Genomic DNA, 15,239 nt, shown 5'->3' on the forward strand with positions numbered 1-15,239 from the left:
TCTCTCTAACCGTCTCTCTAACCGTCTCTCTAACCGTCTCTCTAACCGTCTCTCTAACCGTCTCTCTAACCGTCTCTCTAACCGTCTCTCTAACCGTCTCTCTAACCGTCTCTCTAACCGTCTCTCTAACATCTCTCTAACCGTCTCTCTAACCGTCTCTCTAACCCTCTCTCTAACCGTCTCTCTAACCGTCTCTCTAACCGTCTCTCTTCTCTAACCGTCTCTCTAACCCACTCTCTAACCGTCTCTCTAACCGTCTCTCTAACCGTCTCTCTAACCGTCTCTCTAACCGTCTCTCTAACCCACTCTCTAACCGTCTCTCTAACCGTCTCTCTAACCGTCTCTCTAACCGTCTCTCTAACCGTCTCTCTAACCGTCTCTCTAACATCTCTCTAACCGTCTCTCTAACCGTCTCTCTAACCCACTCTCTAACCGTCTCTCTAACCGTCTCTCTAACCGTCTCTCTAACATCTCTCTAACCGTCTCTCTAACCGTCTCTCTAACCCTCTCTCTAACCGTCTCTCTAACCGTCTCTCTAACCGTCTCTCTTCTCTAACCGTCTCTCTAACCCACTCTCTAACCGTCTCTCTAACCCACTCTCTAACCGTCTCCCCAACCGTCTCTCTAACCGTCTCTCTAACCGTCTCTCCAACCGTCTCTCTAACCGTCTCTCTAACCGTCTCTCTAACCGTCTCTCTAACCGTCTCCCCAACCGTATCTCTAACCGTCTCTCTAACCGTCTCTCTAACCGTCTCTCCAACCGTCTCTCCAACCGTCTCTCTAACCGTCTCTCTAACCGTCTCTCTAACCGTCTCTCTAACCGTCTCTCTAACCGTCTCTCTAACCGTCTCTATAACCGTCTCTCTAACCGTCTCTCTAACCGTCTCTCTAACCGTCTCTCTAACCGTCTCTCTAACCGTCTCTCTAACCGTCTCTCTAACCGTCTCTCTAACCGTCTCTATAACCGTCTCTCTAACCGTCTCTCTAACCGTCTCTCTAACCGTCTCTCTAACCGTCTCTCTAACATCTCTCTAACCGTCTCTCTAACCGTCTCTCTAACCCTCTCTCTAACCGTCTCTCTAACCGTCTCTCTAACCGTCTCTCTTCTCTAACCGTCTCTCTAACCCACTCTCTAACCGTCTCTCTAACCGTCTCTCTAACCCACTCTCTAACCGTCTCTCTAACCGTCTCTCTAACCCACTCTCTAACCGTCTCTCTAACCGTCTCTCTAACCGTCTCTCTTCTCTAACCGTCTCTCTAACCCACTCTCTAACCGTCTCTCTAACCGTCTCTCTAACCGTCTCTCTAACATCTCTCTAACCGTCTCTCTAACCGTCTCTCTAACCGACTCTCTAACCGTCTCTCTAACCGTCTCTCTAACCGTCTCTCTTCTCTAACCGTCTCTCTAACCCACTCTCTAACCCACTCTCTAACCGTCTCTCTAACCCACTCTCTAACCGTCTCCCCAACCGTCTCTCTAACCGTCTCTCTAACCGTCTCTCTAACCGTCTCTCTAACCGTCTCTCTAACCGTCTCTCTAACCGTCTCTCTAACCGTCTCTCTAACCGTCTCTCTAACCGTCTCTCTAACCGTCTCTCTAACATCTCTCTAACCGTCTCTCTAACCGTCTCTCTAACCCTCTCTCTAACCGTCTCTCTAACCGTCTCTCTAACCGTCTCTCTTCTCTAACCGTCTCTCTAACCCACTCTCTAACCGTCTCTCTAACCGTCTCTCTAACCGTCTCTCTAACATCTCTCTAACCGTCTCTCTAACCGTCTCTCTAACCCTCTCTCTAACCGTCTCTCTAACCGTCTCTCTAACCGTCTCTCTTCTCTAACCGTCTCTCTAACCCACTCTCTAACCGTCTCTCTAACCGTCTCTCTAACCGTCTCTCTAACCGTCTCTCTAACCGTCTCTCTAACCCACTCTCTAACCGTCTCTCTAACCGTCTCTCTAACCGTCTCTCTAACCGTCTCTCTAACCGTCTCTCTAACCGTCTCTCTAACATCTCTCTAACCGTCTCTCTAACCGTCTCTCTAACCCACTCTCTAACCGTCTCTCTAACCGTCTCTCTAACCGTCTCTCTAACATCTCTCTAACCGTCTCTCTAACCGTCTCTCTAACCCTCTCTCTAACCGTCTCTCTAACCGTCTCTCTAACCGTCTCTCTTCTCTAACCGTCTCTCTAACCCACTCTCTAACCGTCTCTCTAACCCACTCTCTAACCGTCTCCCCAACCGTCTCTCTAACCGTCTCTCTAACCGTCTCTCCAACCGTCTCTCTAACCGTCTCTCTAACCGTCTCTCTAACCGTCTCTCTAACATTTCTCTAACCGTCTCTCTAACCGTCTCTCTAACCGTCTCTCTAACCGTCTCTCTAACCGTCTCTCTAACCGTCTCTCCAACCGTCTCTCTAACCATCTCTCTAACCGTCTCTCTAACCGTCTCTCTAACCGTCTCTCTAACCGTCTCCCCAACCGTCTCTCTAACCGTTTCTCTAACCGTCTCTCCAACCGTCTCTCTAACCGTCTCTCTAACCGTCTCTCTAACCGTCTCCCCAACCGTCTCTCTAACCGTCTCTCTAACCGTCTCTCTAACCGTCTCTCTAACCGTCTCTCCAACCGTCTCTCCAACCGTCTCTCTAACATCTCTCTAACCGTCTCTCTAACCGTCTCTCTAACCCTCTCTCTAACCGTCTCTCTAACCGTCTCTCTAACCGTCTCTCTTCTCTAACCGTCTCTCTAACCCACTCTCTAACCGTCTCTCTAACCGTCTCTCTAACCCACTCTCTAACCGTCTCTCTAACCGTCTCTCTAACCCACTCTCTAACCGTCTCTCTAACCGTCTCTCTAACCGTCTCTCTTCTCTAACCGTCTCTCTAACCCACTCTCTAACCGTCTCTCTAACCGTCTCTCTAACCGTCTCTCTAACATCTCTCTAACCAACTCTCTAACCGTCTCTCTAACCGACTCTCTAACCGTCTCTCTAACCGTCTCTCTAACCGTCTCTCTTCTCTAACCGTCTCTCTAACCCACTCTCTAACCCACTCTCTAACCGTCTCTCTAACCCACTCTCTAACCGTCTCCCCAACCGTCTCTCTAACCGTCTCTCTAACCGTCTCTCTAACCGTCTCTCTAACCGTCTCTCTAACCGTCTCTCTAACCGTCTCTCTAACCGTCTCTCTAACCGTCTCTCTAACCGTCTCTCTAACCGTCTCTCTAACATCTCTCTAACCGTCTCTCTAACCGTCTCTCTAACCCTCTCTCTAACCGTCTCTCTAACCGTCTCTCTAACCGTCTCTCTTCTCTAACCGTCTCTCTAACCCACTCTCTAACCGTCTCTCTAACCGTCTCTCTAACCGTCTCTCTAACCGTCTCTCTAACCGTCTCTCTAACCCACTCTCTAACCGTCTCTCTAACCGTCTCTCTAACCGTCTCTCTAACCGTCTCTCTAACCGTCTCTCTAACCGTCTCTCTAACATCTCTCTAACCGTCTCTCTAACCGTCTCTCTAACCCACTCTCTAACCGTCTCTCTAACCGTCTCTCTAACCGTCTCTCTAACCGTCTCTCTAACCCTCTCTCTAACCGTCTCTCTAACCGTCTCTCTAACCGTCTCTCTTCTCTAACCGTCTCTCTAACCCACTCTCTAACCGTCTCTCTAACCCACTCTCTAACCGTCTCCCCAACCGTCTCTCTAACCGTCTCTCTAACCGTCTCTCCAACCGTCTCTCTAACCGTCTCTCTAACCGTCTCTCTAACCGTCTCTCTAACCGTCTCCCCAACCGTCTCTCTAACCGTCTCTCTAACCGTCTCTCTAACCGTCTCTCCAACCGTCTCTCTAACCGTCTCTCTAACCGTCTCTCTAACCGTCTCTCTAACCGTCTCTCTAACCGTCTCTCTAACCGTCTCTCTAACCGTCTCTATAACCGTCTCTCTAACCGTCTCTCTAACCGTCTCTCTAACCGTCTCTCTAACCGTCTCTCTAACCGTCTCTCTAACCGTCTCTCTAACCGTCTCTCTAACCGTCTCTATAACCGTCTCTCTAACCGTCTCTCTAACCGTCTCTCTAACCGTCTCTCTAACCGTCTCTCTAACATCTCTCTAACCGTCACTCTAACCGTCTCTCTAACCCTCTCTCTAACCGTCTCTCTAACCGTCTCTCTAACCGTCTCTCTTCTCTAACCGTCTCTCTAACCCACTCTCTAACCGTCTCTCTAACCGTCTCTCTAACCCACTCTCTAACCGTCTCTCTAACCGTCTCTCTAACCCACTCTCTAACCGTCTCTCTAACCGTCTCTCCAACCGCCTCTCTAACATCTCTCTAACCGTCTCTCTAACCGCCTCTCTAACCGTCTCTCCAACCGTCTCTCCAACCGCCTCTCTAACATCTCTCTAACCGTCTCTCTAACCGTCTCTCTAACCCACTCTCTAACCGTCTCTAACCCACTCTCTAACCGTCTCTCTAACCGTCTCTCCAACCGCCTCTCTAACCGTCTCTCTAACCGTCTCTCTAACCGTCTCTCTAACCCACTCTCTAACCGTCTCTAACCCACTCTCTAACCGTCTCTCTAACCGTCTCTCTAACCGTCTCTCTAACCGTCTCTCTAACCGTCTCTCTAACCCACTCTCTAACCGTCTCTAACCCACTCTCTAACCGTCTCTCTAACCGTCTCTCTAACCGTCTCTCTAACCGTCTCTCTAACCGTCTCTCTAACCGTCTCTCCACATACCCATGGCCTTACATCTTGTAGTCTGGGCAGGGCTACAGTCCACCCCCCCCCCCCCCAGCCCCTCCTCCTGGGGACTTAAGAAAACCTGTTCTTTTGTTTCGGTTGGGTGGTGCTGATCCAATATGGAGGTACAACTTTAGTGATGGCGGTTGTCATTTATCTACGTCACGTGACTGTTTTTCAGGGCCTGCAGACTAGTGCGTGTGTGTGGGGGGGGGGGGGGGGGGGGAGGGAATGGTGGAAATGAAACGCTCGAATAAAATAATACCAGTGGCTGCATACTTCACTGCCTGCAAACCTCACTGCCTGCATACCTAACTGCCTGTCTACTTCAGTGCCTGTATACCTCACTGCCTTCATACCTTACTGCCTGCATACCTCACTGCATACCTCACTGCCTGCATACCTCACTGCCTACATACCTCACTGCCTACATACCTCACTGCCTGCATACCTCACTGCCTGCATACCTCTGCCTGTATACCTCACTGCCTGCATACCTCACTGCCTGCATACCTCTGCCTGTCTACCTCAGTGCCTGCATACCTCACTGCCTGTATACCTCATTGACTGCATACCTCACTGCCTGCATACCTCACTGCCTGCATACCTCACTGCCTGCATACCTCACTGCCTGCATACTTCACTGCCTGCATACCTCACTGCCTGTATACCTTACTGCCTGCATACCTCACTGCCTGCATACCTCACTGCCTGCATACCTCAGTGCCTGTATACCTAACTGCCTGCATACCTCACTGCCTGTATACCTCAGTGCCTGTATACCTAACTGCCTGCATACCTCACTGCCTGCATACCTCACTGCCTGTATACCTAACTGCCTGCATACCTCACTGCCTGCATACCTCACTGCCTGTATACCTCAGTGCCTGCATAGGGGTCTACCATAAATGATGTCACGCTTCTTTTGACGATTTTTACCTCCCCCCTCCCCTCCGTCACACATTGTCACCCTATAACCCCCCTCCCCCTCATCACACACCGTTACAAAATTACGGACCCCCCCCCTTCCCCCTTTCGAGTGTGACGTCATTTATGGACGACCACATACCTCAATCTCACTGCCCCAAAACGTCACAAAAATAAAACAAACAGCGTCTTTAAATATTTATTTGTATTTAAAACAAAAATCTACATGCTCCTGATTTATTAGTTGACCGTTTTTTTTAAACAAATAATTTGAGATTTTGTTGTGCGCATCATCAACAAAATCAAATCACGTGATCAAACAGGACACATGACACAAATAAATGCTGCTAAAATTTATTACCCGACTAATTTGTATTTTTTTTTTTTTTGAAAAACCTGATTTAAAAAAAAAAAAATGGAATCAATTACATTTCAAATATATATGTATTAGTCAAAGATAAAAAAAAACACCCCAGAGGTTTAATTTAAAACAAAAAAAAACCTCGTGAATCAAGGGGAATAGTCCAGGATCTACCTACACTTTTATAATTACTGTAGAGTTACCTAACTTGTAGAGAAGAACGTAGAGACCAACATACAGACTAGCAGCTGTAGAACTGTGCACATGAAGCTGAGATACGTCATAGATATTTCTCACCGGTTACTACACATCAGATTTATCTCTTCAAATATTGGAAGTTACATTCACACGGTCTTGAAAGGTTTACAAAAAAAGTATCAAGAACAAGTATCCGCCACACAGAAGAACAAACTTACAGCGAGAAAGTTGTATGGTGAAATGTTAAAGTCACACAAAGTTGTATGGTGAAATGTTAAAGTCACACTGAACAGCAGACAGCCAGCGTCACGTTACACAGGTGTGAACATTTCCGCCAGTCATCTAACTCAAGTAATTGAATCACTTTTGGTTGTCGAATGAATAGTTACATCACTTTGTTTTCAAATACCACGTGACGACTTGTGTGCCACATGACCCTTGACCTCGCGACCTTTGACCCTAAAACTACTGTCAGGACTGTCACGAGGAGGTGTTGAGGTTCGTGAGCCACAATGTCAAGGTCACAAGGACGGCGAGCAGGGACATGGTCTGTCTGGAAGCTCCAGCATATTGACCGCCGTCATCTGTAGGTAGAGGAGTGGATGTTGGCGTCACAGGACACACGCAGGACACACACAGGACACACACAGGATACACCATAGGACACACCACAGACACACCATAGGACACACCACAGACACACCACAGACACACCACAGACACACCATAGGACACACCACAGACACACCACAGACACACCACAGGACACACACAGGACACACACAGGACACACACAGGACACACACAGGATACACCATAGGACACACCACAGACACACCATAGGACACACCACAGACACACCACAGACACACCACAGACACACCATAGGACACACCACAGACACACCACAGACACACCACAGGACACACACAGGACACACACAGGACACACACAGGACACACACAGGATACACCATAGGACACACCACAGACACACCACAGACACACCATAGGACACACCACAGACACACCACAGAAACACCACAGGACACACACAGGACACACACAGGACACACCACAGGACACACCACAGACACACCATAGGACACACCACAGACACACCACAGACACACCACAGAACACACACAGGACACACCACAGACACACCACAGACACACCATAGGACACACCACAGGACACATACAGAACACACACAGGACACACCACAGGACACACACAGGACATACCACAGACACACCATAGACACACCACAGGACACACCACAGGACACACCACAGGACACAGTAGGTAGAAGGGTGGATGTTGGCGTCACAGTACACACCACAGGACACACCACAGGACACACCACAGGACACACATAGGACACACCACAGGACACATACAGGACACATACAGGACACACCACAGACACACCACAGACACAACACAGACACACCACAGACACACCACAGACACACCACAAACACAGAGGGAACTCAAATTACCACCTTTACCGACAGCAGCCCAAGTCTACCCAAGGCCAGGGAACAGTGTCGAAGCATTAATCCTCAGGCCACAGTGCTTATACTCCACCCCCAGGTGTCAACAACCCACCCTCAGGCCAATAGTGTTTATACTACACCCTCAGTGCAACCCCCCACCCCCCTACCTCAGTGCTAACCTCCTACCCCCATGCCCTAGTGTCCACCTCCACCCCAATGCCTCAGTGCCAGTCCAACTCCCAAAGCCCCAGGGTCCACCCCAAAACCAAAGCCCCAGGGTCCACCCCCACACCAAAGCACCAGGGTCCACCCCCACACCAAAGCCCTAGTGTCCACCCCAACCTCAATCCCCAGGGTCCACCCCTACACCAAAGCCCCAGGGTCCACCCCCACTAAAGCCCCAGGGTCCACCCCTACACCAAAGCCCCAGGGTCCACCCCCACTAAAGCCCCAGGGTCCACCCCCACACCAAAGCCCCAGGGTCCACCCCAACCTCAAGCCCCAGGGTCCACCCACCCCCAAGCACCACAGACTTACTACACAGCGAGAAGGTGAGCACTGAGTCGAGCGTTTGTTGTTGAAGACCGTGACCGTCAGCATCGCTACATTGTGTCGTGTTCTTCACACACAGGTAGTACTCGAACACTGCTCGTCTACAAGACAGGTGGGCCGTTAGACAGGTGGGCCGGTAGGTGGGCCGTTAGACAGGTGGGCCATTAGACAGGTGGGCCATTAGACAGGTGGGCCGTTAGACAGGTGGGCCGTTAGACAGGTGGGCCATTAGACAGGTGGGCCGTTAGACAGGTGGGCCGTTAGATAAGTGGGCCGTTAGACAGGTGGGCCGGTAGGTGGGCCGTTAGACAGGTGGGCCATTAGACAGGTGGGCCATTAGACAGGTGGGCCGTTAGACAGGTGGGCCGTTAGACAGGTGGGCCATTAGACAGGTGGGCCGTTAGACAGGTGGGCCGTTAGACAGGTGGGCCATTAGACAGGTGGGCCGTTAGACAGGTGGGCCGTTAGATAAGTGGGCCGTTAGACAGGTGGGCCGTTAGACAGGTGGGCCGTTAGACAGGTGGGCCATTAGACAGGTGGGCCGTTAGACAGGTGGGCCGTTAGATAAGTGGGCCGTTAGACAGGTGGGCCATTAGACAGGTGGGCCATTAGACAGGTGGGCCGTTAGACAGGTGGGCCATTAGACAGGTGGGCCATTAGACAGGTGGGCCGTTAGACAGGTGGGCCGTTAGACAGGTGGGCCATTAGACAGGTGGGCCGTTAGACAGGTGGGCCGTTAGATAAGTGGGCCGTTAGACAGGTGGGCCATTAGACAGGTGGGCCATTAGACAGGTGGGCCGTTAGACAGGTGGGCCATTAGACAGGTGGGCCATTAGACAGGTGGGCCGTTAGACAGGTGGGCCGTTAGACAGGTGGGCCATTAGACAGGTGGGCCGTTAGATAAGTGGACCACTAGACTGATAGACACAAATAATGACAACAGGTTGTATAGATAGACATGAATGACAACAGGGTCGTATATTTACCTTGTACTGGGGGAGGAGCGGTAAATGAGGCCACATCCATCGATGTAGCTCGAGCAGGCTGTGGGTCGGGGTGTGGTAGTTGACTGGGCAGTGGACACCCCCACACTCACGCCACACACCACTACGTACAGAAACAAACGCAATAAAAACAATTGAATCAAATAGGCAAGCAGATTATAGAAAACATAGAATGGCGAGGGTTTGACTGGAACAAAATATTCAGTTACAGTTTACGTCCAGCATCGCCCCCCCCCCCCTTCCCCAACTCTCAATTAATGTCCGTCGCACATCTAAGCCTGCGTTGTCTGAATATAACCGTCAGACAAAACAACAAACGATCTCATGTGTCAAAGGTTACATCAAATGTGTGACCCACCACTCTGTGAAATATTCAACACTCTCTTTACCATTCAACGTACAAACAGTTGACTTAAGTATACCCTTTCAATGCACACCTACCGTTGACTTACGTAAACACCCGCTTTATTTCTGGCACTTAGTGTCACGTGACACGCCCCCCTGGCCCGCCACCCTGGCCCGCCACCCCTGGCCCGCCACCCCTGGCCCTGCCCACATCTATCTAAAGTTGCGGCCTCTCAGCTTTGACTGCCGCGCCGAGCGAGTGGCTTCCATGGTCTACTGACGCCAGTTGATACAACTAGTCACTGCAGGCTGTAGGTAGTTGTGTAAGACGTCACATGGGCTGTCTGTGACTAGCAAATATTGTAAGACGTCATAGAGACTGTGACTAATAAAGACTTGTAAGACGTCACATTGACTGTCTGTGACTAGCAAATAATTTAAGACGTCACAATTACTGTCTGTGACTAGCCAATATTGTAAGACGTCACATGAGTTGTCTGTGACTAGCGAAGACTGGTATGACTAAGCGTATTTTGACGCCTTGTAAACAACTTTAGGCTGTGCTCAACTTAAAAGGTCTTTGAGGAGAACTTGTTTTTTTTTAATGCGATTGAAGTTCTTTAATTACAAACACTTTAAAACCTTAATCTATCAATATTTAAGTTGAAAAATTTAAATAAAAAAACCAGTATGGTTTGGCTAGAAAAAACCTCGAACACATTCAAAATCTCCCCTCACAACTACAACTACAAGAACACACAAACAACGACAACAACTACAAGAACACACAAACAACGACAACAACTACAAGAACACACAAACAACGACAACAACTATAAGAACACACAAACAACGACAAGAACACACAAACAACGACAAGAACACACAAACAACCACAAGAAAACACAAACAACTACAACAACTACAAGAACACACAAACAACGACAACAACTACAAGAACACACAAACAACTACAAGAACACACAAACAACGACAACAACTACAAGAACACACAAACAACTACAAGAACCCACACAAACAACGACAACAACTACAAGAACACACAAACAACTACAACAACTACAAGAACACACAAACAACGACAAGAACACACAAACAACTACAAGAACCCACAAACAACGACAACAACTACAAGAACCCACAAACAACGACAACAACTACAAGAACACACAAACAACGACAACAACTACAAGAACACACAAACAACTACAAGAACACACAAACAACTACAAGAACACACAAACAACGACAACAACTACAAGAACCCACAAACAACGACAACAACTACAAGAACACACAAACAACGACAACAACTACAAGAACACACAAACAACTACAAGAACACACAAACAACTACAAGAACACACAAACAACGACAACAACTACAAGAACACACAAACAACTACAAGAACACACAAACAACTACAAGAACACACAAACAACGACAACAACTACAAGAACACACACACAACTACAAGAACCCACACAAACAACGACAACAACTACAAGAACACACAAACAACGACAACAACTACAAGAACCCACACAAACAACGACAACAACTACAAGAACACACAAACAACGACAACAACTACAAGAACACACAAACAACGACAACAACTACAAGAACACACAAACAACTACAAGAACACACAAACAACTACAAGAACCCACACAAACAACGACAACAACTACAAGAACACACAAACAACGACAACAACTACAAAAACACACAAACAACTACATCAACTACAAGATCACACTAAGAAAGAAGGAAAAAGATAGCACTATTAAAGCGGACAAGAGGTCATCACTCATCAGAGGTCAAAGCCGCCCAAAATACAGGACACACTAAGTCAGGCGTATCAAAGCTGATTTTTGAGTGTATGTGGACTGATGTACTGCTATGTGGTAGGTTTATGTGCTATGTGCTATGTGTGTTATGCTTATAAAAGTACAAATATCAATGACGTCTCGCGGTCAGTCATGCGTGCAATAGTTTAGAGCATAAGTATTTACATAAATATATTTAATTGCATTTATACCTAAACATGTTCCAAACCTTATTGATAAAACAGAATATCTAAACGCTTAGCCATACCCACACCTTCCTAATACATCTACATCTACATATCTGTTTACACATAACATACACACACACATATATACATATATATATATATAAATATTATATATATATATATATATATATATATAAAATTAACGAAAACTGTAATTGAAGTAGCAAATTGAGCGCTACGACCTAATGTACTCACCAAGAACTATAACCACCGCTAGTGTCTGCATTCCATCAAGGGAGACAAATCCACAGACAGCACCCCACGATGGATTGAAAGTTGAGGGTTAGCAAACTTGAGGAGAATTCACCTGAGTTGCTAGCGTGCGACAAATGTAGGGGATCTAACCCAACTTCACTGGAAGATTAGTCGTCTGACACCAGCAGGGGTGGGGAGGGGGGGGGGGGCGGTGGGAGTGTCACATGTAGGCCTGGTTTGTTTACTTATTCATGGGGGCGTTTCTCAAGTTTCCCAACCTAGGGTCTATTCGTTGGATAATTGTATCAGGCCATACATCTAACCTAGGGTCTATCCGTTGGGTAATTGTATCAGGTCAGTCATCTAACCTAGGGTCTATTCGTTGGGTAATTGTATCAGGTCAGTCATCTAACCTAGGGTCTATTCGTGATTGTAGGAAAAAAAGTCACAGGAAAAAAAGTCACAGGAAAAAAAGTCACAAATATATATTTACTTGATATTTGGTAATACTTTTATGTATTAAATATTTAGAGAGTGCAAATTAACTTAGGATTAATTAAATTTAATGTAATGTGTGTAGGCTGTATACGCATAGTAATTTTTATAATTCATCTAAAAATATTTAGTAAGAAGTATGTAGATTGTAATTATTTTAAACTTAAGATTAGTAGCATTTAATAGAATGCTCCAATGTCCACGGTTTTCATCGTGTTTTTTTAAATACCAACATTAAATTACCGTGAAATGGTAAGTTCATCTGACTTGCTGTCCTCAACTCATGGCAACAATAGTTATATTTAGTTCAACCACCCTTACTGCCCACATTTATCACGCTCATTACATAACAAAACTTAGGATCAAACAGAAAGCCGACAAGGTTCAAAGGCTGTCATTGACGCATAACGTCAACAACACAAAATATGTTCGGACAATGCCTACTGAGGAGAGGCCGACCAGAGAATAGCCTACGGCAAAACTTGCCTAAATTTCTTTTATTAACTTTTCTACCGCGTATTTAACTAAATACGTAGCAAAAGTTGATTGTTGTGTAAATTATCTTAGAGTATTTTTTACTTACAATTGTTATAAACCATAATGCTTTTAACGTCTATAAATAATTTATGCTATCAAAAATACAACCCACAACAATAAACATACAAAAAAATCAAAATATTTCTAAAAAGATTTTTGTGACTTTTTTTCTGTGACTTTATTTCTGTGACTTTTTTTCTGATAAAATTTTTCCACTGTGACTTTTTTTCTGTGACTTTTTTTCCTAGCAAAAACTGTGACTTTTTTCTGTGTTTTTTTTTCCTGTGACTTTTTTTCCGTTTACCCTATTCGTTGGGTAATTGTATCTGGTCAGTCATCTAACCTAGGGTCTATTCGTTGGGTAATTGTACCAGGCCATACATCTAACCTAGGGTCTATCCGTTGGGTAATTGTACCAGGTCAGTCATCTAGCCTAGGGTCTATTCGTTGGGTAATTGTATCAGGTCAGTCATCTAACCTAGGGTTTTTCGTTGGGTAATTGTATCAGGTCAGTCATCAACTTTAAACTAGGGTCTATTCGTTGGGTAATTTTACCAGGTCAGTCATCAACTTTAAACTAGGGTCTATTCGTTGGGTAATTTTATCAGGTCAGTCATCAACTTTAAACTAGGGTCTATCCGTTGGGTAATTGTATCAGGTCAGTCATTTAACCTAGGGTCTATTCGTTGGGTAATTGTATCAGGTCAGTCATCAACTAGGGTCTATCCGTTGTGTAATTGTACCAGGTCAGTCATCTAACCTAGGGTCTATTCGTTGGGTAATTGTATCAGGTCAGTCATCTAACCTAGGGTCTATTCGTTGGGTAATTGTATGAGGTCAGTCATCTAACCTAGGGTTTATTCGTTGGGTAATTGTATCAGGTCAGTCATCAACTTTAAACTAGGGTCTATCCGTTGGGTAATTGTATCAGGTCAGTCATCTAACCTAGGGTCTATTCGTTGGGTAATTTTATCAGGTCAGTCATCAACTTTAAACTAGGGTCTATTCGTTGGGTAATTGTATCAGGTGAGTCATCTAACCTAGGGTCTATTCGTTGGGTAATTGTATCAGGTCAGTCATCTAACCTAGGGTTTATTCGTTGGGTAATTGTATCAGGTCAGTCATCAACTTTAAACTAGGGTCTATCCGTTGGTTATTTGTATCAGGTCAGTCATCTAACCTAGGGTCTATTCGTTGGGTAATTGTATCAGGTCAGTCATCAACTTTAAACTAGGGTCTATTCGTTGGGTAATTGTATCAGGTCAGTCATCTAACCTAGGGTCTATCCGTTGGGTAATTGTATCAGGTCAGTCATCAACTTTAAACTAAGGTCTATTCGTTCTTAATTATACGAGTCAAACATGAACTTTAACCTACGGTCAAACATTTGGTTAATGGTACAAGTTAAAACATACACTTTAGCCTAATCTGTTATGTGGTTATGTTTTGAGGCAAAGAAGTGTGGAAAGGAGAGAGAGAGTTTATGTTTTTGTTTGTGGTTGAGATTGTGGTGAGGGTTAAGGTTTATGTTTATGTTTGTGCTTATGTTTGTGTTTATGTTTGTGTTTGCTTTTATGTTTGTGTTTATGTTTATGTTTGTGTTTGCGTTTATGTTTGTGTTTATGTTTGTGTTGATGTTTGTATTTATGTTTGTGTTTGTGCTTTTGTTTGTGTTTATGTTTGTGTTTGCGTTTATGTTTGTGTTTATGTTTGTGTTTATGTTTATGTTGATGTTTGTATTTATGTTTGTGTTTGTGTTTATTGTTTGTTTTTGTTTGAGTTGATGGTTATGTTTGTGTTTATGTTTGACCAACGGATTGACCCAGGGTTAAAGTTGATATTTGACCTGGTTGTTTATTTAGACGTGGAAGGGCGAGGAGGGGAGAAGTTTCATATTGATGTTTGTGGCTGTGTTTGGTTGGGGTTAGGGTTATGTTTAGAATTAAATTTAGGGTTATAGATCGCGGTTCTCTACAGCTAAGTTTTTTTCACAGTCGTTAGATCGGAGAGCTTGAGTCACTGGCTGGTGTTGATTGACTACTCGCATTCATCAAACGTCCTCGACCTTGCTTTTTCAAGTTTGCTTAGCCAAACAAGACCTCACATGAATCCTGCAGGGTACTTACGGGAGGTGGCAGACATTTTGTATTGACCTCTTAGTGGGGCAGACATTTTGTATTGACGTCTTAGTGGGGCAGACATTTTGTATTGACGTCTTAGTGGGGCAGACATTTTGTATTGACGTCTTAGTGGGGCAGACATTTTGTATTGACCAGATAGTAGGGCAGACA

General features: G+C 45.8%; 1 protein-coding gene across 1 annotated transcript; it reads right to left on the minus strand.

Annotated features, from left to right (window-relative positions):
• Positions 1 to 5,896: 5,896 nt before the first annotated feature.
• LOC131950527 (uncharacterized) lies at positions 5,897 to 12,070 on the minus strand. Its single transcript, XM_059312722.1, has 4 exons — positions 11,917 to 12,070; positions 9,257 to 9,377; positions 8,256 to 8,371; positions 5,897 to 6,801 (listed from the first exon to the last, which is right to left on the minus strand). The coding sequence occupies exons 1-4, from the start codon at positions 11,945 to 11,947 to the stop codon at positions 6,698 to 6,700; spliced, it is 372 nt and encodes a 123-aa protein (XP_059168705.1). The 5' UTR covers positions 11,948 to 12,070; the 3' UTR covers positions 5,897 to 6,697.
• Positions 12,071 to 15,239: the final 3,169 nt, after the last annotated feature.

This window comes from Physella acuta, unplaced genomic scaffold, assembly GCF_028476545.2.
Source record: "Physella acuta isolate Inbredline_101_S28 unplaced genomic scaffold, ASM2847654v3 ptg000769l, whole genome shotgun sequence".
In the NCBI taxonomy this organism is placed as follows: Eukaryota; Metazoa; Mollusca; class Gastropoda; family Physidae; genus Physella; species Physella acuta.

Excerpts from the sequence above, each read along its gene's own strand:
- LOC131950527 (XM_059312722.1), bottom strand. The coding sequence starts at position 11,947 with ATGCAGACACTAGCGGTGGTTATAGTTCTTG. Across the intron at positions 8,372-9,256 it reads CGCTCCTCCCCCAGTACAAG|ACGAGCAGTGTTCGAGTACT; the intron begins GTAAATATACGA and ends CCTGTCTTGTAG. Across the intron at positions 6,802-8,255 it reads GCTCACCTTCTCGCTGTGTA|ATGACGGCGGTCAATATGCT; the intron begins GTAAGTCTGTGG and ends CTCTACCTACAG.